Source organism: Dermacentor variabilis, chromosome 10 (genome assembly GCF_050947875.1).
Source record: "Dermacentor variabilis isolate Ectoservices chromosome 10, ASM5094787v1, whole genome shotgun sequence".
Classification (NCBI taxonomy): domain Eukaryota; kingdom Metazoa; phylum Arthropoda; class Arachnida; order Ixodida; family Ixodidae; genus Dermacentor; species Dermacentor variabilis.
This window is the reverse complement of record NC_134577.1, coordinates 40,147,644-40,172,223: the sequence shown is the minus strand read 5'-3', so window position 1 is coordinate 40,172,223 and position 24,580 is coordinate 40,147,644. Positions and strand designations below refer to the sequence as shown.

At 43.3% G+C, this 24,580-nt stretch overlaps 1 protein-coding gene and 1 pseudogene across 1 annotated transcript; both read left to right on the top strand.

The window, feature by feature from the left end:
- Positions 1 to 159: 159 nt before the first annotated feature.
- Positions 160 to 22,899, top strand: LOC142560375 (uncharacterized). Its single transcript, XM_075672423.1, has 8 exons — positions 160 to 415; positions 5,776 to 5,895; positions 6,954 to 7,107; positions 10,650 to 10,737; positions 12,405 to 12,528; positions 14,031 to 16,437; positions 19,110 to 19,226; positions 21,969 to 22,899. The coding sequence occupies exons 1-8, from the start codon at positions 397 to 399 to the stop codon at positions 22,435 to 22,437; spliced, it is 3,498 nt and encodes a 1,165-aa protein (XP_075528538.1). The 5' UTR covers positions 160 to 396; the 3' UTR covers positions 22,438 to 22,899.
- LOC142559807 (uncharacterized) lies at positions 1,183 to 2,972 on the top strand (annotated as a pseudogene).
- Positions 22,900 to 24,580: the final 1,681 nt, after the last annotated feature.

The following is a 24,580-nucleotide window of genomic DNA, read 5'->3' as shown; positions in this document are numbered from 1 at the left end:
AACGAAATTTGGTAAATTACAAATAACCAAGTATCTTTTTTCAATAACATAAACTAAACGTTTCATATATTGAATAGTAACATTCACTACCAGTATCGGCTGATAAAAACCTGAGCGCAAGTTCAGTCATACTTGAGAAGCCGAGACAAGTCGCTACAAGTCAAATATGGCGCTCTACATATGATTTGTGGTCCGTATTATGTACGCACCCAACGCACCTTGCAAACAGCGCAGCGACAGTGCTTGAATCATCGCATCGCCGAAGCATTTGCCTGATTTTGGCCCATTGATTGGGTTAATGATGTGCATCAAACAGCGCTTACTGGTGCCATAGGGTCAAGCCAGTGTGACGTGTTGTGCTTGTTAAATCGTGAGCTTGCGTGAGACTGCGGCACGATGATGAAGGGAAGACCGAGTAAGCCACAGCTCCGTTATTCAATGCTTCCAGAACGCACAGATCCGCGCAATATTAGAAGTAATCAATGTCCCATCAAATGAGAAAGCACGATCGTGCAAGTACATCATTTGTGCGGCTTCGGGTACTGCGCCCTAAACCGACTGTTGTAGCACGTGCTGCTGCCAGCGTTTGTTAGCGCTGTCACAGCGGCGATCGCTTCCCCTTGCATTGCGAATTAAATGTGTATGAACCATGCCTACGAACAATCGTCTGTCTTGCGATCTGCTGTTGGCTGCGATGTAGCTCAATCGGTGCTGGAACCTAGGCTAGGCTGGAACGGTCCAAGTTCGCACTTGGTTTCGTTATGCGTCGTTTGCGGTTTCAGGGCCGACTGCAGGCGAAGGTAAATTCGAGTGGTACCAAGGAGGCGTTGGCAGTGCGCGGCTTCCTAACTTTTTTTAAACATCTTTTAAAAGATATCTATAAAAGTAACAAAGTGCTGTAAAACGGGAGAAAGGGTATTGGAGAATATAGAGATACAGCGAGGGCTTAGGCAAGTGTGCCCTCTTCTGTAACCTTTGTTCATGTTGTATCGACAAGGATTATAGACCAAATAAGAGAGGAGTGGACTTCGCTTCAGCCTATATTTCTTCAAGCAAGAAGAAGGGATTGAACAGTCATTACGAGGACTGATGTACACGGATGACATAGGACTTATGGCAGACAACAAGGAAGATTTGCAAGGATTGATAGACATCAGCGGTAAAGAGGGAGTTAGGTTAGGTTTAAAGTTTAGTAACGAAAAATTGGCAGTCATGATATTTAATGATAATAAGGGCGGCGACCATAGGATATAGGAGGTTGCGCTGAAAGTAGTGGATAAGTACAAATATCTTGGCGTGTGGATAAACAATGGGGCTGAATACCTGTTGGAACATGAAAAAATGTGTAACAACTAAAGGTAGCAGGAATGCAGCTGTGATGAAAAATAGGGCATTGTGAACTTGCAATAGGTACGAAGTAGTGAGAGGGATTTGGAAAGGGGTGATGATCCCTAGTCTGACTTTCGGCAATGCGGTCCTGTGCAGGAGATATGAGGTTCAAGCAAGGTTGGAAATTAAGCAACAAGGGGTAGGTATAATGTGACCATATTCTATAGAAACCAAAGTGGGACGTGGGGGGGGGGGGGGGGGGGGAGGGAGTGGTGTAGGCAGGTAGGTAGGCACGAAGAGACCATTCAATCATACATTTTTATTTCAAACACGCAAAAGCCATTTTCGTTTTTCTAAATCAACCCGTGCGAAAAGTTTCTCCTTCTTTAATGCTTCTGGCTGGAATGTATTTTCTTTAGCAAATGTTCCTTTTTGCAAAGATGTGCAAAGTATTGCTCGCACGTCATGCGTACATTTACCTTTAGCACAAGCATGGCTTTTAGTGTCGCCACTTTAAGCTGCGTCTTCTCTGCGGTCCATATCTTGTTCATGAGAGAAAACACCCTCTCTACTGGTGCATTTGTACCTGGCAGGCACATGCAATATTCCAGCACGGTCATCAAGTTCTCACAAGGCACATCATTCTTCTCGAAGTGCCCGAGAATCTCCACCCAGCGTTCCCCAACAAATATTTTCTGCGCCTTCCATTCCTTAATTTTTTCAGCGGTCACATAATGTGAATGTGTGACCGCATAATGTGAATGGAGACAAGGTATCTTTCTAGGCCGTTCTGAAAACATATGATTTGGAAAGCAAAAAAAGGAAAAAATAAACTTGCTCGCGTTGCTCGCACCTCCCATGTTTCAAAGGAGATGATCCTGAGAGCTATTTATCAACCAACGCTTCGTTCGGGAAAGCCAAAGTGGGACAAAACGCCGTCCCACAAGTACCTCAGTGGGACACCGGGACCATGGCTGCAAAAGCGGGGCTATCCCGCCTAAATCGGGACGTCTGGTCACTTTAGGTAGGTAGGCTTGCTTTGGGAGCGCACAGAAATGCATCAAGTCAGGGGGACAGGGTGACAAGGGATGGACATCATTCAAGGGGAGGGAAGCTAGCAGCAAGATAGAATTTGAGGAGCGATTACGAGAAATGGAGAGAAAGCAGTGGGAAAGTTCAGTTACTTGTACATGAGGAATGTTCACAGAAAACTGCGGAAGCAGACCAGAAAATTGTCAAGCGAATATTGGGGCAACAGGGAGGCAAACCAAGGGATGCAGACGAAATCAACACTGAGAACAAACAGAAATTTCAAGCAGGAAATTGCCAATGAAAGTATCTACGATAATTCTAGTTGAAGCTCCTTGTTGTTTGAAGCCAGGATGGGAGTATTGTGAACTAAGACATACCGAGTCAAGTACCAAGGGACAGACATGTTATATGGTGCGTGTGGAGAGGAACAGAAAATGGCTGAACACCTGATACTTTTTTGTAAAGGGCTTAACCTAACAGTTCAAAGCAATGGGACAGACTTTTTCAAATCATTCGGGTTTACAGATAGTGGAGGAAAAATAGACTTTAAGCGGGTAGAAGTAACCAAACGGAAGTTATCTGATTGGTGGCTAAAATCAAGGCAAGAGTGAGATTTCACCCTCCACTAAGTATAAAATATGTTACAAGTCATGGTTAGGTGGCTCGTGCCACCGCCCGATTTAAAGGGTTCAGCCTTGTCCATCCGTCCGTCCGTCCATCCATCCATGCAACCTTCCATCCTTGCTTTCAGATTTTATGGACTCCCATATGGTAAATGTAGATCTGAATTAGAGCGAGCTTTGTCTTGTATACCATCTCTTCGTAGAAAAGTTGATGCACATATATACAAGTCCACAGATGCCTCAGTGTACCGTGCGCTGGTTAGCAAAAAATTGCTCTGTGTCAGTCGAGCTCACTTTACTGTGAATATATCTACCTCTGTGACCTATAGTATCCTACATTACTTAAAAACAGTGGTATTGCACCAGACTGCACATGTTACATGTCTCGCCCAGTTAGAAAGCTATGAATCTGTACTAACCAGACCAAATCAACATGTTACAGATCTTCGTATTGGGTAGAAAAACATGATTCATCGCTACTGCGTAGAATGTAGCCCAACACTGAGAGAAGTGAGGGTCCAAGACCCCATTTTGAATTTTATACCCCAGCCGCCATGACGTCACAAATTACATATTTATTTTTGCTTATTTCAGTTAATCTTTGTGCATAAGAAAGTGACAAATGATGCTATGTATTGGTATTACTTGTTTTTCAAATCCAGTGTAACTGCCTCTTTTATTGGTAGACGGTTACATAATAAAAAAAATTGATGTCACGAGGACGTTAGTGTGAAAATATTATACGGCGGCTCCACTCGTCCGTCTTTCCTTTTTTTTTTTGTCAGCAGCAGGGTTGACAGGTGGGCGAGCTGAAAAGGTTCGTGTTGATTATAGCAAAAAGAAGAAAAAAAAGTACATGAGCACAAACGACACAGTTCAGTGTGTCCTGCTTGCATGTATCCACTTTTTTTTTACTCTGATCAGTATGGATTTTTTTTTTTTTGCTTTTTGGTTAACCAAGCCTTAATGTCTGATAATACTCACCTGTTTGCAGTTCCGGAGTTGTAATTGCGTATCTGTTGTAACTGATCTCCTTCTTAATATCCCTTTATTTCTAAGCCTGGTATTCTGATCTTTTTCTAGTAGATATATTGACGTGGGTGCACTGCTGCACTTTAACCAATGACTGCTTCAGCTGTTAACAGCCAACAATTAGGGCATGCTATCTATCGTAAATCATGCTGAAACCTATCATGCCAACAGCAGCATCGTAACACACAGTCTAGTGGGTATAGAAAACAGTTTTTAGTAGGACATGCTGTTATTTCACGTCAGCAAATTTGCTGCCAATCTTGAGGCACCTGTGTCCAGTGTCTGATTTGATTGGGCACTATCATCCTAGACCTAGGAGCGAACGTGGCCATTGAACAGAGCTTGGCTGGATGTGCTGGACATTAGGAAGTGTTCATACAGGCGCATGTCTGTTATCATATAAAATATTTCATCATTTTCGTTATCTCCCTCTCAGACAGCTTCAGAATAGTTAAGGTTGCACACTCAAACAGGCTAATAGTGCCTTCTAGACAGCACTAGTTCCCAACTGCAGCTCAATGGTTTTTGGTTGTGGCCACCATGTTTCAACAAGTGCTTCTCCCGAGTGAAAGAGTTTTCATGTGACATAATAGTGCATGCCAAAAAAGTGGCCCTGAATGATCAAAGTCAATTCAGAGCCTTTCATTACTAGGCCCTTTGTCATGGGACATAAAGCCCCAATTCTTGTTGCTCACTAAAATGAGAGCTTCCTTGAACGTTAGCTGCCCATTGTCAAAACTCGCTGTAATGGCCTTGTAGGTCCACTGGCCAGCCACGTTAATGGATGCTGCAGGCCGTTGTGCCTTTGTATTAGATAAGTTGCATCACTTTTCAACCTCTTGGAAATACGGGGCAAAAACAGACACACAGATCTGGGAGAATACATAGGGCGAGTTGTTTTTAGTGGGTGCATCCTGTGGATTCTTCCAGTCATATCTGTTTTTGCGCTGTGTTTCCAGAATAAAGTTTATTGAACTCGCCGTACTGCTAGATTGTACTTGCCATTTTGGTGTACCACAAGCGCAGTAAAGAGGTGCCCCTTAATTTGATGCGCCCAAATACCCTCCCCCACGTGTGTATCCCTACTTGACATTTCACTCACAGTTTCCATTGCTCTATTTCTAGCTGCCACTATAAAAGCAAACACAAGCCTTTTGCTGCACCTTCAATTCACCAACACATTGGCCATAATGTTAGTGCAAGTTGTTTTGGAATTCCTGAGAACGTTAAAAACGTACTTAGCAGGTGGGCTTGTGGTACCGCCCGGGATAGAGCCACAGGCTGACCTCCTGATTTTCATCGACCTCTCACCCTCACTCCCACGGCTCAGCTGTGCTCCCAGGCAATGAAAGGTGCATGTGTTTGGCCAAATGATCAGTGCACCTTATTGACCGCTTCATGAGCTCTAATTGGCGACATGCTTCCGAATGAAGATGCTACAGTTCCCCGTGGTTGTACTTTTATATGAGTGAAGTGAGCTGTCTGTTCACTTCTTGAATTTTTGAGCCACAACAGCTTGCCTTTGTGGCTGTGAACAGGCCCTCCGGATGCTAATTTGCATATGCTCGTATCCGGCTACCTACATCATCACATCTCATGCCCCTATTTTTATCGCCTTCCTTCTGAGCAGATCAGTGGGATAGAGCCACAGGCCGACCTCCTGATTTTCATCAAACGGATTCTCCTCTCTTTGTTGCCACCCGGCTATCATTTAGCTTTTCGTCACTGTGGCCATGGGGTCACTTTTTGCTCCTTGCAGGTTACGCCTACAGCGAGAAGCTGATGAAACAGATGGGCTGGACCGAAGGCAAAGGATTGGGAAGAAATGAAGACGGCATGCGTGATTTCATTCAACCGAAGAAAAAGGTGAATACCAAAGGTAAGATGCAAATCAATTCCAAAATAACTTGCTTAGGCAGAGGAAGTTTTATGTAAGAGCAATTGGTGTACTTCTGAATGTAGCATGAAAGTAGTGTAGTACCTTACTTGGAGCTTAGCAAGGTTGCTGGTACCATGCTGCCTGTCTGAAATGCCAAATGAGTGCATGTTGCTGTGTCTATAGTACTGTGACACTGAGACATAGCCAGCAGCTGCATTGCTTGATGATGGCATCTTGTGAAGTTATCGGTAACCAAGATCAAGAACTGCATATAAGATGTATGGCTATTCTCTGCTCACGAGTTTGAAGGGCTTTTTCCTTGGCAGAATTGTAAACAGATGCTTTAGAAGAACCACTAAATTGTTTTGAGGCTGGTACATGATGTTTTCAAATCACTTTTGGGATATATTCGATGAAAGACAGGTTGACCATTGGCAGAGAACACAGAGGCCAAATGCACCATCCAGAATATCACACCTAAACAACAGAGCTGTTATCGATCGTTTGTCACAATGTATAAGCTGGCTAATTTTTGTACTGAAAACAACAACAACAACAAAGAGAGAGCAAGTCCACGAAAGTTGCCAGCTCGAGCTCTTATTGAAGATGTTTATTTGAATGTTTCTCAAGTCATGTCAGAGCACATCAGTTACATGGAAAGAACTTGCCACATTGAGACTTTGCTTGTTATGAAATGTATTGCAATGCTCATCTGTGAGCAAAGAATTACCTATCATCAAGCAAAGGCCACCAAAAGCTGCTACATCATGGAGTGGAAACCTGTGAAGTGCTTCTACATGTTGCCACCTGTATTTTATTTTTACACACTTTATAGTTTACGAAGACCCAACATGAAGTAAAAATCCCTTATTTGCATTTGTTGTGCATTGTATGTGTTTATCGGGCGATGTGAACCGCAGCGCTGGTGGAATTATTTGGCCAATTCTGCATGATTTACGTTTAGAAAGTGCAATGAATTGTCATTTTATTACATTTGGAAACGCAACTGTGACCTCTAAATACCTTCAGCAACTCATACTTGCGCTTTGTTTTTTTAGGCATAGGGTTCAACGGTGTGGACGATCGCTGGATCGAGCACCAAGAAGCCTTTGACAGCCTGCTAAGTAACCTCAATAATGGAAGCCCCGCAGCTAAAGAAGACAAGTTGATTGGGGTTGAAGAGCGGGCGTTCAAGCTCGGGGGTCGTGTTCAGTAAGTTTCTTTTGCGAGGTAGCTGAATAGAAGCAGAATGAACCCAAGAGGTACGCTTGCTGTAGTTGGTTGCTGCGAGGAAGGTAGAGAAAAATCAGGGTGGTTGGCCCGAACCACTGTTTTTTAGCCAGCTACTTAGCATTGATATAAGGGGCGATGGGGCAAAAGGACAGGAAGAGAATGACAATCACAATAGTTATGACAGAGAAGTTTGCACGGTATACAAAATCTGGAAGCTCTCCCGACAGTGACGCATTTGAGTTTGATCTTTCTTGGATAATCCACAATGGCTTTCTTTGTCTGATGAGTAGTGCGTTTCAGTTGCAAATCCAAAATAACTCTTTCAGAAAACGGCTGGTTGTCACAACCATAGAGTTTCTCATTATAACACCTAGAGGAAAATCTGGTGCCACCGTCTATGGGAGTTTCCTATGGGGCGCTGCTGTGCTGTCATCGGAATGACGGTATATGCGTCTGCCAGACTTGTGTGTGCTGGTGTTGTAAGAGGCTTCATCTGAAACGTAGATATGGCTACACAAATAATGCATCCTCCAAGTAAAATCTTGATAAAAGGTTTGTATTCACTCATATTACATCGTCCAATGAAGTTTACTCAGCTACATTGCATAACCAAGCGAAGAAAAGCAAGAACAGACGACAAACTGTTCCAAATGAGTGTGAATCTTGTAGTCTGTCCTCCAACTTTAGCAGCCCGCTGATATTTTTTACGTTTCGTATAATTGTACATGTAATAACAAGTCCCCATCAGTGAAGAAAACATGCTTTTTGGGTAATAATAAAGCTAAAACAGCTTTTTTACATGCTGTTTTAGTAGAAAATGAATTATTGTGATGCCAGACATTCCGGAACGGTGCTTCTTGGCGCATCTTCAAATTGTCCTGGCTCTCAGAGAACGACACCAATCTGAAGTCACAATATACCGGCATTGCACTGTATACCACATAGCAGCAGTGCCAGATTTACCTCTAGGTAATATAGTGAGAAACTATATGGTCACATCACCACCATCATGTACTCTATTTTATACTGTGCAGGTAATCCAACTGAAGCTGCGGTAGTAGCGCACGGTAACTTACACCTGCTATAATCCGCTCACTTTTTAGTGAACCAATTTAGTTATGCAATGCAATGTAATCATCATTAAAGCGAAGCTGTAAATAATCCAAATTTAGATCAGTTTTGTTCACTAGTGGAGCAGCTAATGGACCCTGTATAACTACTTTTCCTGCTGTAAAACTGCAGGAAGTATCTTGCAGTGTTGTATTGTTTTCGTGTGTACATGTCTTTTCTCATGTATAGCATACAATCTATAATGCTAGATTTTCTCTTCTCGTGTATGTGAAGTGTAACCATGTAGGTAATATAATATTGATGCACTTGTTGAAAAGTGTTCTGATCTACCTCATGTTTTCCTGTTGTCTTTTTGGGAACTTGTATCTTATTACATGCCTATGATGATGTAAGCCCGCTACCTGTATGGGTTTGCAGAAGACTTAAGTATTGATAAATAAATAAATAAAGATATCAATAACATCATATATTACAGCTGGAACAACTGAAGTTGATGTTGTGTTGACTCTAATCATGTTTTTATATTGTCTTGGTTCTAATATGTGACACGCTCATGTCACTGTTCGTGTTTTGTTATGAAGCAGTCTAAATTTATGATAATTCAACCTTGAATAAATAGGTCTGGTTATTTCAAGGAAGTCTCAAGACTTTATTAGTCTTCCATGTCTTCCCTGCATTTTGGAGCCGTTTCATTCAAGGAAAGCAGATATGCAAACCTTTGTGGCCGCCTGGGGAAGAAGTATCTTGCCAAAACTAATTTTGTTGATGAGCGACTTTACAAGGTGATGCAGCTGCCAATAATTTTTACCTTGCACGTAACAAAGTAGTACACATATCTGTTTGCATTCTTGTCCAAGCACCGGGTGTGTATGTATGTTTATGTAATGAGTCGCAATTCAGCTTAGCGCCATATTCTAATTAATATTATTAGGTTAATTTGCTATTCCAATAACTAAAACAAACATCATTGGTCCCTGTGATGAATTAATGCAAGTTTCAAACTATTGGCATTAATTACTGCTGATTTGATGACTGTTAAACTTTTAAGGATAAGACATATAAATACCAAGGAAAAAAATGTTTATTTTCTATCAAAATGTGCAGGAGAGGTCAAGAATAAGCATAATCAACAAAAAGAAAGAAATATTTTGCAGAAATTTTTTCAACAATAGGAGGAGAACCCTAGCCAGGAAAGTGGAAGTGGGCTTCACCCCAAGCCACCTTAGGCTTCGTTTTTAATTTGTATATGCAGCTCTCATCATATCTAAGCCGTAGGTGTACATTTCATTTGCTTTACATCACATGTTTGACACCACTGCAGCTGAATATCTTGCACCGGCCAGTCTCCTCTGAGCTTGCTTTCGAAAGACAGTGAGTCACACGTAAACATTTTCTTCCTTGTCCAGTGTTCCTGCTCTAATCCAACAAATGACGCTTAGTGCCTATCATTCAGTGTTGGGCGAAGACATTTAGCCAGGAACTTCCTACTCAATACTGAAACTCTGCAAGAAATAATTTTTTTTTCTGGTATATTGCCTGTAAGCAACCCTCGTCAGTAAAGGTTAAAATGGCATGAATGTGTATAAATTGTCTTTTTTAAATTTCTTGTAGTACATAACTTTTGGTTGTGGTATCTCTCCAGTTTTGTAGGATGGTTTGCTGGGCGAGTTAAAAACATCCCACCGATTTCATTGTAATTTAATTTTCTTCTTTTCCTTTTGCTTATGCTTTTTATGTGCATGCGATGCAGTTATTGGTTGGATGTTTTTCCCAATTAAATATTTGTTTTAAGCTTAGCATTTGTCTTGTGTCCTGCTTCTATTTGCTCGTGTCTTTTCACTTGGCTGAAACCATCATACCTTCCTCTGTCTTCTGGTACTTCTTGCTGAGTTGTCTCTATGGACCTTCACACCAGCGCATGAGAACACCCACCGTGCACCCACTGTTGTGGATCCCAGTCTGTATAAAGCGCACTTGCTTCACTGTCCCTATTGTGGTGCTCTTGGGAAGGTCTCTCATGAGCTTACAACAACCAAGAGGGCATTATGGCAACACATATTAACTAGTATTAAGCTTTTGTTGGAGAGGTCTGTAGAATATATTATGGAAGTGTTAGATTGTCGCTATCTCGGACTGTTAATGCTACCATTTCCTAGCAGTACAAATCGAAGTGGTCAGCTCAAATATGTGGAAAGAGTTGTACAGATGCAGTTGATGTTTCACGACCATGTTAATTTGATGCCACTGTGCACAAAATTTAGCTACTGTTTGTGTAGGAGCCCAAGACGGTGGCACCCATGAACAGAAAATATAACTGTCTATAGGTGACAGCGTGAACTGCTGCTCTTGGCAGGAGGAGGTGGAACATTATCTTCTGTGGCCCATTTCAGAAGTTTGGTATCTAGAACTAAATCTCTCTATTCCATTTTGCTTTTTTTTCTACATTGTAGCTACTCAAAGTTTCTCAGAGGAAAAGACTTGAGTCAGAAGAAGAAGGAAGACCTCAATGCCATTGTGGTAAAGAGGAAGAAGGATGTGGTGAGTCATCATCAATGACTAGCTGAAAGGTTCTTTAGGTGGAAATGGACAGAGGCACAGCGCTTTATGAATCAAACTCAGTAACACCTACATATCATAGATCTGTAAGAATATTTCTTCAAATGGAAAGCTTTCTTTCTAGGTAGCCCATATGTTGTTTTTTTTGTAGCTTTGTGCTATGTTAAGTATAAATACAGTTCTTTCCTTTTAGCAAAATTGGTCCATTTTGTGGATTTTCGCAGGACTGCATTGGCTGTTTAACAGTTTCAGTGTCTGGCCTTTTAGAATTCGACGCACCCCCAGCGTCAGGTTGTTTTCTCGGAAAGCTTGTCTGAAAGTCATGTGACAGGTAGCGGTGAGTTCAAATTCGCGTGTACACTGCACAAACAAACCCAGCCGCTCCTTATGTGTATGCATTTGCACCTTGCTAGAGAACACCATTGCTTTATCGAGGTCACAAAGCCCACGTATCCTACAGTACCTAATTGGATTATATGAAATATATGCCATGTAGTTTCTGTCTCTGAAGTGACCGTGCCTTTCAAGCATGTAAAAATTGGTGCAACAAACCAGTCGATACCCAGCGCCTGTTGTGTGTAGCCCATATTTCGTTTTCGTTTCTACTAGCACTGTAATAATTATATCATAATGGTATACAATCAATCTCAGCCTCCTGCTTGTTGCTCTTCAATACTAAAGTGCATTTTAGGAAGCCATTTTTGAAGCAACTTCTCAAGTTTAAGGTTGTTAAAGAGTTGTGAAATTGTTAAAAACGGGTTCCTCGAAAGAACCCGTATGGGTTTCCTTTTTAGCAATTACTACGAACGGGTGGATGTCTGATTTTCCCTTTATTCATTACTTCTCTCCACCTTGCGGTTTCCCGCAGAACTACTACGTCAAACTCTTGCCTTTGCTTCGTGTTGTCGACAAATTCGACTTCGCCCTGCCATCTGCTAGCTGCCTGGTTAGCTCAGATGGTAGAGCGGCTGCCCCGGAGTGGCGGTGGTCCCGGGTTCGAGTCCCGGACCAGGACGAGTTTTTCTTCAACTATGAGGCTTCTTTCGAGGAACCCGTATGGGTTTCCTTTGTAGCAATTACTGCGAACGGGTGGGTGTCTGATTTTGCCTTTATTCATTACTTCTCTCCACCTTGCGGTCTCCCGCAGAACTACTACGTCAAACTCTTGCCTTTGCTTCGTGTTGTTGACAAATTCGACTTTGCCCTGCCATCTGCTAGCCGCCTGGTTAGCTCAGATGGTAGAGTGGCTGCCCCAGAAAGGCGGTGGTCCCGGGTTCGAGTCCCGGACCAGGACGAGTTTTTCTTCAACTGTGAGGCTTTTCTTTCGAGGAACCCGTATGGGTTTCCTTTGTAGCAATTACTACGAACGGGTGGATGCCTGATTTTCCCTTTATTCATTGTTCTGTCATATTGCTTAAAAAGTAGCTGCTTGTTATATAGAAAATTTTGCCTCCAAACAGACTGAAAAGTAGCTAAATCTGGATACAAAAATGCTAAAATGGCAATACTGATTCCAATGTGTGGCTATCCTATATGCTAGTGTGCCGCATGCTGGTCAAAAATTCTTCATGATGTGCAGACTGATAAAATCTTACGAAATGGTTTGTGCAATTTCATTAGTTGAAACTGTACCACACATTGTGTTGCAGGAAAGCGTGCAAGAGGCAGACACGACGAGCCAGGAAGACCTGTCGGGACTGAAAACGCACACTAGTAGCTTGAGCTACCAGGAGTACTTTGCTCAACGCATGAAGGCATTAAGACATCATAAAGGTTGGACTGCTCTTCAGGAAATCACCGTGGTGTGACTTTGGCAACTGAAAAGGCTGTTGAAGTTGTGTTTAAGAAACAGTTCTTTTACTTTGATTGCATGCATCTTTAATCACCCATGACTTGTGCTGAAGAACTCTTGATCTTATCCCAGCCATCGATGAAGGGTGAAAAGATTGGAAAATGAGAGGAATTGTTCCTTAAATTTACCCTGGAACATCATAACGTATCGAGGCTCGGAGTGCAATATGTGTTAGCAATTATTGTAAGACATTTAAGTTGTGTAATGGGGGTGCCGAAACATGATGAAACCAGTGTCTATTGTTTCCAAGACTGTGCCATGTACGAATCAAGCGTTAGCCGAGTTGGTAGATTTTAGAACATACATACATACATACATACATACATACATACATACATACATACATACATACATACATACACACACACACACACACACACATACACATACCACATACATACATACTACATACACACATACATGCATGCATGCGTCAAGCAGTCTGAAAAAGCAATGCAAGAGAAATTATGTATGTTCAACTTGCCGCTCAGGCTTTTTGTGAGAACAATCCAGACACGAGCATAAGAAGAAATCAAGAAATCAATCATTTTGCATGACAGTCAGGGTATGTTCCGTGGAAGTTGTAGGGTCTCCTTCTTGTAAGCTGTTAACGTGGTTTAATTTAATTAGCCTAGTTGGTAGCACAATTTTGCTAGACAACCATGGTTAGCTTATGTTTACAATGTTCCCATATATAATATATGCTTCATGCTTTCCCAATAAAATTTAATTGCGAGCAAGTACCCATGTTGTGTATTTCATTGCCCATCGTATCTTGTGTGTCGCTACCAGGGTCCTAAAATGTTGTACGTACAGGCAAGCAAGGTCTCCTTATGGCCTTTTTTGCCTGTGTACAGCTTCATAGTGCTAAATCTTCTTGTCCTTTTTGCTTGTTGGAATGCTAACAAAGGCTTGCTTAAAAAGGCTTTAATGTTTCCTAAAATGCATAAGAAATATGCATAAGTTATTTAACTTTTTTGACCAGCGTCATAATATGCCTGCACTAAGTCCTGCTATTTTGAGAGCTTCTGGTGAAGTGAGCTAGCGAGACTTCTGCATTGCTGCATTGCACACTATATGGAAGTGCAGCTATGGCTCCTTGTGCTCAAAGCAGTTGCTATGGAAACATCCCAGATTATATATTGCACAAATTTTCTAACGCCTGGCCTCAGAAGAGAAATAAACCAAAGGAGCTCCTATCTTTTGTGCTGCTTCAGTTGAAAAGCTTAAGGATGAACCAACTGGCCTACACAAAGAGGTTTCTACAAAATTTGAATATTTGTTTAACATTACTGAATTGGGATTATTGTGTGTCAACATTTGTGTGAGTGCTAGCCGTATTTGAAGCAGTTTAACTGTAGGGCTTCCATTTACATATGCTGACCAGTCATAGCAAAATGCACCATTCTTTTTGCTTTCTTAGGACTTAATGAAGATGGAGACCTGCAATCTTATCAGCAGATGGAGGAAACTAGAGATGAAGATAGGGAGATGACATTAAGAAGGAAGCACAAGAGGTATGAGAAAAACGAGCATGCACAGGATGAATGGACTTCACACGTGGATGAAGAGGGTATCGGAGCAGGACTAGCGCTAAACAGAGCTGATACTGAAGATACCTACTCATTGTACGATGCGAACGTTCAAGCCAAGAAGAAGAAGAAAAAGTTGAAGCCCAAGTCTAATGATGGTGGCGACAGCCAGTGGCCTGAGTCTATCACCGAGCACAGAGAAGACAGGCTTGGTGGAGAGTTAGTACCTGAGGAATGCTCTTTAGAAGAGGGTGTCCCTAAGAGACAAAGAAAACTGAAACACGCTGATGACAGTGAGCAGACTTTACACGAAGCTACCGTGTCACAGATGGAGTTTTACTCAAACGACAGTGTACCTGTCCGAGTCAAGAAAAAGTCGAAGCATAAGTCTCATGATGGCACCGAAAGTCAGTGGTCTGAGACCGTCATATCACCTGCACAATGTTCCTTAGAAGAAGGCGTCCCTAAGAGACTGAAAAAATCGAAGCGTACAGTTGAGAACAGCATTGAAAACAGCGAGCAGGCATTACCTAAAACTACTGCGTTACAGATAGAGTTTTGCACAGAGGACAGTGTGTCACAAGTCAAGAAAAAGTCAAAGCACGAGCCAGATCACGACACTATGAGATTTGAGATTAACAATGAGCAGTGGGGTGACGGGAACCGATCAAGTCAGGCCTTGGTTGAGACACCCACATCATCCACAAAGCACACTGTAAAGGAGGCTGCGCCTAAGCGAACGAAGAAGCTGAAATGCCAGCCATGCCTAAGTACGGATGACACTGCAAATGGCAGTTCGCAAATGTTGACTTCAGTTGTGTCACCCAAAGAGTTCTTCTCAGAAAAGCATCAGCAGCAGATGAAGAAGAAGTCGAAGCATCGGCCTGCCCATGATACAGTTGAAGAAGACGATAGAGAAACTAGCAGCAAGAAAGCAGCAGTCGCAAGCCCTGGAGACAGAGCTGCAAAAAAGGAAGTTCCAATGCTGCCTTTGCAGACCTGCTTTGAGGAGGAGATGCCAAAGCAAGCTACAAAAGAACCTAAACAGAAGGCACCTGAAGTAACAAATGTAAGGAGCAGACTAAAGATCCATACAGAATCTGTAGAGCATACAACAGCAGCAAATATACGTTTAGATGAAACTTTCTCTTTGGCTACCAGGCAATCCGAAAAAGTGTTGAAGCAGTCTGGGAAGTTGAAGAGGAAGCTGAATCATGATCCGACTGATGAAGTAGATGAGCAAAAAGGGCAACAAGATAAAGTGCAACGCGTGAACAGAGGAACTGCTAAGGCCACTGCGTTGGTTGCCAATGCCGAGGTGCTCCTGGAAGATTGCGCACCCAGGAAGTCAAAGCGAAAGCAGGAGGAAAGGGAAAGAAAGGATAGTTGCACAGCCGAAGAGGAACAAAAGTGTGCCCAGCCAGATATTAAAGCTAAATCAAGGAAGGAGTCTAACCGACAGCAGGAAGAAGGAATCATAACCAAGAAACTCAAACACGAACCAGAGCAAAATGAAGTGCCAGAAGACGAGACCAAGAAAAATGCTAAGCAAAACCAAACAGGAGGGTCGACACCTAAAGCACCCAATCCGGAACAAGAACAAAGTAAAGCGAAGGCTCACATCAAGACGGAGGCTAACGAAAAGCCTAAGCAAAAGTTGACGTCTGGCAAGGCCAGTCCAAAGCAAGAAAAGGCTGCTCTAAATGCTCAAACTAAGAAGGAGTTGAAAAACCAGAAGGAAGGAGTAACACCTAAAATGTCTACCCATGAACAAGAACAAACAGGCCCAGAGGTTAAAACCAAGAAGGTGTCTAAACAAAAGCAGATGGAAGAAGTGATTTCCAACAAGGTTATCGTGGGGCAACAAAAGAATGAGCCAAAAAGTAAAGCAAAAAATGTGTCCAAGCAAGACAAGAACTACAAGCAAAAAATATCACCCAAAATGTCTAATCCAAAACAAGAACTGCCTGAACCCAAAGTTGAGACCACAATTGAGTTTCCACAAAAGCAGATGGAGAAACTAACAACAAAGAAGTCCAACTTGAAGCTGGAACAGAATGAACTAAACCTCAAAAGCAAGATGGTTACAAAGAAACCTGTGCCAGCAGCAAGCAAGGTGGCTGCAAAGGAACCTGAGCAGACTACAACCAAGGTGGCTACAAAGAAGCCTATCCGAAGTGCAAGCAAGCTTATAGCAAAAAAATCTGAGAAGACTACAACCAAGCTGGTTGCAAAGAAGCCTGTTCAGACTGCAAGCAAGCTCATTACGAAGATGCCCATGCAAGATGCCCATAGAAGGTATGCTATACATCCAATATTGCACTGCAGTAGGCATAAAATTGCACAACGATGCTGAACTGTGCACATTAGAATGAATGCACAGTGAGCAGCACGCAACATAATGCGGATAGGACCAATGTGTTGCTGTTGTGCGCATAGCTGTCGTGGAAAAAAAAAACTATACAGGGTGCATTTTTCTTGCTGCAAATTGCGAGTATAAGCTAAGAATGGGGCTCATCATGTTTGTTTGTTCATCACGCTTTGCTTAGGCATGGCAAGACGTAAAGAAAAAAATTTATTTGAGCAAGTATGCTTGAGGTTGAACCAGCAATCTTGTGGCTTCAAGTCTAATGTCTTTTCCGCTATGCCACAACTGATTCGCAAAAGTGAACAGACAATATGTGCTTGTATTGGACGGTCACAAACACGAATTAGTTTGCTGTTGGGCTCATCTCAGGCACCAGCGTTGATCAGGAAACACTGCCTGTTCACATTGTTCACATTGTTCTTTTGTGTGCTGTCTATGAGATTTGTGTGTTTATGAAGCAAGTACACAAAATGGTCTGCAGTGGCAAAGTGCGCCTGCTGTGTGCTAGCTACATGGTTCTTTTGATTGCAGGGGAGCCTCTTTATGTTTTCCAGATTTTCCCATAGCAGCCCAGGTGGCATAGAAGTTTTCCAGGAACTGGTGGAGGGGAACTCAAGATCATGTGGGCGTGTTGGGTGTTTAGGAGCATCTAGCTCGTGTTTGTAGTCATCGAGCTAATGGAATCAAAAAGCCACTTGAGCCAGAGGATGTTTAACTGCCCCAAGTTGTAAAATTATTGCAATTAAGTTGCAATGACCTTAGGTACCGTATGAGTGTCCAGATTGGTGGTGGCCTTCAGGGTAACTTGTATGGTCAATTACAGAAATAATAGAGTTTTATTAATGTCAGAGGTACAGCAAAAGTGAACAGCAAAGTGAAATTAAACAAATAGTTCAGCTGTGTCACTAAATTACATCTGTCGAGTAACAAACTGGCTACGTGTACAGTGAGAGCAGAACAGACACGAACGTGGAAGACAGGTGATGATGCCATCTCAGAGTTCTTGCACGAGCTCCTCATCATGACTGTGATTTCGGGAGCATCTGTTTGAGTCTGGTTGGTTGTTTAATCCTAAAGAATAACTACGCTGCATTCTAAAAAGACCATGGACTCAACCAAAACAACCCCAATACAGCCCAAATACGAGAAAATGCATTAAAGTTTGTGACGTCAGACTGACACGCTGGTGTGGAAGTTTCCGCACAAAATTCGTAACGGGGAAGCTTGGCCATCAGTTTCTCTACTAGTAATCAACATTTTGCTACCATATAAACAGCAGTTCTAAAATTACATGTCAGCCAGGTAATTAAACTAATTTAGTGTTGCTCATTAGCGTCTGCTTAGTGACCCTTGAGCTGGAGTGTCAGATTAGCATTTCAAAATGTCTGCAGCATCACTCTTTCCAGAGTTCCTTAATACCTTTCTTCCTGGTTGCAGAACTTTTATGGGATACATTGGTATGCTGACTGAAGTAGTCACTACGTGACGCTTACTTGTTTAGAGGAAACTCAGCTCTCAGCTGAGGTAGGCTTACTTGTATGCATGTTACAGCCAGCTGTGTAACCATTCAGACTGCTGCATTGCAGGAGAACGCAAAAAAGGTGGTGAATTCAAGTAAATACTGCTAACTGCACATTCCTTTAATTTAGTAACTGCTAGAAGTGCACTAAATTAAGAAATTTCAGTATCATTACTAATAACAGTGACTAAACGTGTGCACAGTGACTGGTGCTTTAATAGAGGCAGTTATTGTGAACAGTGACGAATTCCCTAGTACAGCACTGGTGCAACAGTTATTAATGTAATAATGTAATTAATAATGCATATGCATTTATAGTGTCTTTAGCAATGATGCACTGCTTCTTTTACATTCTTGTGCAACACTGCAGTAGAAAAAGCTAGGCAGTTCGTCAGAATACACATGCAAGTTAGTCTCCCCTGAACAGACCTGCTATTCCCGGGTGGACATCGCGGCGCGGACCTTGAGGGCAAGACGTCTTCAGTCCCCGTCATTGTCAACCACTTTGACAGCTGCTGTATCTGGATGGCCGCGATACAGGACTGTGCTGTCTGTCGATGTGGATTCCAATATTACCTGCCGGAGTTTACCTTCACATCTGCCCGGACATTTCCTCGCCACCATCCTCCCAGCAATTTCACTGCCGTAGGGGAAGAATTAAGAAGGGAGGGATGTGGGAATCTTTGGGTCCCATGACTAGAGTGACCTGTGTTCAAGGTGTAGCACCATTGGCACCCCCTCTTATCTTGACAAAGGACTCTTTGGAGACTGTAAAAAAAGACCACCACTGACAATGCAAAAGTATCATGTTTCTCTTTGTCACGTGCTGTCAGTGTCTAGCAATCAAGGATTTTCCCTTGATAGAAAATAATTTGGTTGCAGGTGCATACAAACATGTGAGTCTTTGTGTTCTGCACTCTTCAGAGTGCTGTTGTTGCTCACATGGTGGAGACACAGTTGAGCCTTAATGGCAACACAAACCTTGGCAACACAAACTTTGATAAGAATCTCTGTGGTTGAAATTAAGTCTAGTACTACTGCCCTTTACAAGAATAAGTTACTTTTTTCCTGTGTCTTTGAAAGGCTGGGCCATCGCTTGAAGCATCCAGCCGGCAACAGTGCAGACCCACGGTATTGTCAGTATGATGCTGGCAAGGCTTCGAGGGGTTTCATCGCTTCTCGAAAGAAAATTGCCATTAGGTAAGTGTGTTTTTTTTGTTTTTTTTTTTGTGATGCAATAGGTAATGGCAGACCGGGTTGTGTGATGAATAGGACAAGTAATTGGTGAAAGAAAAGAAGCTAAGGAGAACTGAGCAATGGAATGTAAAAGTAATAGATGTAATATTAAGAGGTTGAAAACGATCAACTGCCTGAATTGGGGTGGGTTCGTACACCTTCTTGAAATCCTTAAAAACCGTTGAATTTGGAAAAAGAGATCCTTGAAACTCTCTGAAAATAAATGCGTTCCTCTAATTCCTTGAAAACTTGGTTGTGGGCGACTTCTGAGTTAAACTAACAAATTGCATCGGCGCTATGCCGTGAACACTGTATACACTGTATGCGCTCCAACCAATTCTATTCTGTAAATTTATTTCTCATAAGGTTCCCCTGTGAGTACCGTTTCTACTCGCATAATGATCGCACTTTTTTGTCAAAAAATAATTAACGCAAATTCAGGGGTGCTATCATTCCGCGGGTTAAAGTTCCCCCGAAAATATATATATATATTTTTTTTTCATTCGCGACGCGTCCGTAATCGCGGCCGTTACCACAGCACGGGAAGCCTCGAGCTCGCTTCTTCCCGACGCCGCCCCGGCTGCGGGCGCCGCTGGGGACCTTCTCCATCGGCGTCGCCGCCGCTGGGAGGCGGCTCTCAAAAGTTAGAGTTGGCAGACCAGCTCTGGGCCGTCCGGCAAGCCAAAGATGCTGCTCGAGTCCAATGACTTCGAGCCGCCACCTGAGGCCACCACAACGGAACTGCCGGACCATTCACTAATAGTGTTTCATCTCTCTCTCCCGCGTTTGCTGTGGGATCATAACAGGTCAACAAGCAGGCGGCATAGAGTTTCATACCCGCCGTGGTTGCTCAGTGGCTATGGTGTTGGGCTGCTGAGCACGAGGTCGCGGGATCGAATCCCAGCCCGGCCACGGCGGCCGCATTTCGATGGGGGCGAAAACGCCCGTGTGCTTAGGTTTAGGTGCACGTTAAAGAACCCCAGTGGTCGAAATTTCCGGAGTCCTCCACTACGGCGTGCGGTTTTGGCACGTAAAACACCATAATCAAATTTTTTAATAGAGTTTCATACAATAATTCGGCTGCCGCTGTAAAGTGCGGGACACCAAAGCAAATATGGCGCCCGGCGAAGCCAGAACGCGCCGAAAGCGATGTTTGTCCTTCTCGTGAGTACATTACACGCATTGAAACAGTTTCTTCCGTATAAGTAATGAATGATATCATTAATATCGTGAAGTTTGCGCAAATAACGTAGCCACGCCCATTTTGAGGGGACAGAAAGAGATTGGCGCGCGTTGCTGCCAGTGAACACATGGCTGGCATGCTGCGGAAACTGCGGCACTTGTCTTCACTACCATCCTAATACGGCACGTTTTCGCTAAGGGTGGGCGATTATCTTAGCTGTGTTACAAGCGTCGGCGTATTAGGGTACATTTCTAACGTATCAGTGTAAACGTGACCACCATAGTTGCCGCTCGCGATTTGTTGCATGCCCACGAGTGCAGACGAGAAGAATCGAAAGGCGCCCTTTATGTTGCTGTTGTTGTTGGCCAAAAGCATTATGAAGCCTACAAGTAATACAGCCAAGGCAAGTTTGGTTGTAGCTTTTCTTTTTTTTCCAAGGAAGTGCGGAAAGTGATGACAGGAATCAAATAGGGCATCTGCTTAAGAATGTTTGGTGGGTGCAGACCGCTTGGTATGTCTTCAAGAGTCGTTCGCGTAGCATATGACAGCATTCGACAGATGGTAAGCGCGATCATCATTAGCTAGACTTGGCACACGACATATCGCTGTTACTAGTTCGGGGTGCGATCATTACACGGGAAAGAAAAAAAAAATCGAATTTTGACGACAATTCAGGGGTGCCATCATTATGCGAGTAAATGCGGTAGTTTACCTAGACAGTTAAAGTAGTCTATAGCAATCTATTGGCACACTTTGGCTGACAATATGCGTGACTCCAGCCAACTGAGAAGTGCTGGAAGGCACTCGAAATCTACTTCATTTCGTCAACTCCCATTCGAATTAGTCCACATGTCTCTCTGCAGGAACAGGTTTAATCGGTGTAGTACTTGTGCTTGTTCTTCAGATTTCCCCGGTGTTGGTTTCCACAGCCAGCCCCTACAGCTCGGTAACTTACCTCTGTAAAAAAGTGGGATCACTAAGATTTTTGTTGCTTTAACATTGTTTTCTTTCCAGCTAACATTATTACCATTACACTGTTTTCATTATACCATTAGACACACACTGGCACCCTCGCCAATGTACTCGACCGTTCAGTCTGTTGGGCTTTTTGCTTAAGTGATTGCGGGCTGCCTTGTAGACAATGTGGAGTGCTGTGGTGGCATCAGCTCTGTGAGCATTCATTGTGAAGCTGTAGGGGACGCCTAAAAATTTCTTCGTAGTAGAGATGTTCACAATACATATGAAACATAAAAATTTGGCCGGGACACACAGAATTCTTCATTATAAACATAATTTCGTTGTAGTGGTGCTTGTTGTAGAGGCGGTCGACTGTACAAATGTCCATCTTTTCGAGGAATCCAGCTTGAGGATTAGAATTGTGCTTTCTACTACAAGTAATAGTTAAAAATTCTGTATTAACTAATTTTGAAACATCATATGACAGTATATGTGCCATGAATACATTTTCTTTTTCTGCCCTGTTCGGTTGGTCACAGTTTTGTTCCCTGTTTGATTCTCTCCAGGAACTCCAGGGCCGGAAACGCTGCAAGGAAGCATCAGAGCAAGGCTGAACGCCCTTACCCGTGGCGCTTAGACAGGATCAAGAAAGGAATGTGGCGGCCCTTGTTTAAGCCTGACGTCAAAGTAGTGCCTGTGGATGACGACACTGCCACAACAATGGCCCAGTGGGTCATTGATACAGTGGAGCATTCGGGCAGCAGAATCACTCCTGCCAAGGTGTGCCACCTCAGTAAGGAGATGTTTGCCATGACACTCGCCGACCACATTTACAGGCAACACAACACTTCCAACTGGATGCATATTCCGGGATACGGAAGCAAGTCTTGGGTGGAGGGATGCGTTAACCTCCTGTTTAACAGGCTGGTTGCGAGGAACTGCAAACAAGCCTCGGAGTCTTTCGTTCAGTCAACTGGTGACAGTGAAAAGAAGGCTTCAGCTGGCTCAACTGCGGGCAGCAGGATGAAAAAGTGACATTGCACGACTATGGCAGCATTCAATTTTGTTGTCAAGCTCGGAGCACAAGTTGGAGGTGTTACTGGGCCTGAAACCACGTGAACTTCACGATGGAGTGATTTCAGATTGGTGCACACCCATTGTAGTATTCTTGTGCGGACAAAGGGACTATTTTAGTGTCTCCTGAAGTGGGTGCACCTGAAGAAACAATGTCACTATAGCTGCTGCTCTCCATTAACTGTTTTGGTAGTCAGTTGTCGGTCAGTGTGCATTAGTTCGTCTGACCCTGCCTCTTGTAAATAACTTCTCCCAGAAAGGTGTCTGACTACTATGTCAGCCTTAACTCCTGTTGATTTTATGCAAAGGAATTTTCATTTCTAATACTGTACACCACTGTACATACAGTTGTTGGAACTATTTAAGTGCTCGCAGTCAAGTCATGCGTATTGTCAATTACACTGAATCTTCATGCCTGTTCAATGGTACAACACGTTTCTTTGTATGCGTTTGAAAAAACGTTCAACCTCCTTTATATATAAAAAAGCAGCAAACAACAATAATGCTTTTGTAAGACATGCCGTAAAAGAATGCTCAAAGGCAAGTAGAAGAGGCCCACAACACAGGCCATTTTGAGTCTGTACAGCCAGCCATCTTTGCACTTCTCGCAGCTTTCTTTTCTAGTATGCATCTCAAATGCCATGCATTCAGTGTTGCTGAACATGTTTTGATGACTGGATCCGGTAACAAAGAAAGTTGTCATTGGTCGTGCAAAGAGCCACTAGATGTTCTGATGGAACTTCAAGACTGGTCATGCAACTGTGAGAATATTCGAGGTAAAAATTCGTAGAGAGACGTTTAATTTCAATCGTTTGCCAAATAGCTGTAGCAGCAGCTTGTTGCTTCATGTCTGGTTGCCACAGTATATCCGAGAAACCTCGGCTGTTATAGTTTGATAAGTCGGCAGAGTGTTTGAAACGTGAGAGGATCACCACACCTAGTAGATCTCGGCGAAAGAACTACTGTTGCGTAGTGGGTTGTGAAACTGCATACAGTAGGTTGAAAGGTCAGGCCAAACTCTCGCTCTTCGGCATCCCTAATGATGAAGAAAGGTGCCGGGTGTGGGAGCGCAATCTTCACCGCACCGATCGGCCCTTTGGAAGTCACCGACTCCATTTGGGAGCTGCACTTTGATGCAAAGTACATATTGAGGTATTATGTGCATACCTTCGAAGGCCAGGAAGTATCTACACAGCGTGGAATGCCTGCGCTTCGGTCTGATGCGGCACCCACAGTCTTTCGCCGTATTTTCCGGAGTATCTCTACAAGCAGCCTACATGCTAGCAGCCCACGCGAAAGACAACGGCCTCATATGCAACAGATGAAGGCCGGTCATGAAAGAGAACGCTCCCGCTCTCGGTTGAACCGTCATTCAGATTGGAGGCATGTGACAATGGAAACCTGCACGAGCTCGAAGACATAGACAACCGATAACATGCTTCCTAATCCAAGCCAATATAAACAATGTGTTTTGCTTTATTCCCCCAGGAGATTCGGAAAACCAACTACATCTCAGGCATATGACGCGTAAAAATAGGAAAGAAAACGGCTATTCCATAAATATTTTCAGAACACACAATTAACCTATAAGAAAAAAAGAAAAAATTCGCTGCACGTACCGAATAATGTGACCCACATGCTCCCCAATTGTCAAATTGCTGCCGTTGTTAGGGCATCAGGGAAATTTTGTTAGCATTCAATATATCGCCTTGCGAAAGGAAGAAAACAAAGGTTTACCCAGTTTTATTTGACCGCTTATTATGCCACACAGTTCATTTATTCCTGTACCTCATCACATTTCTTCGGAATATGAGCTCTGCATTTTATTATCTCTTGACACAGTGAAACACGCAGATGCGGTTCAAAAAGGAAAGCAAACTGCAAACGCGATCCATCTGACTGCGTGGCTCCGGCTAATCCAGGCACGGTTATCCACGAACGCTGCGCTCGACCGCAGCGGCACGCTCATATGGCACGGTGCCGACCGGCGCCTCCGCCGCGCGCGGGGGCGTGGCCTCCAGAACTCACTGAGCACGTGCAACCTCCATGGCACGTGCTGGTGGGCGAGTTCGTTATGCATGATTACAACGAAGGCCCCAAATAA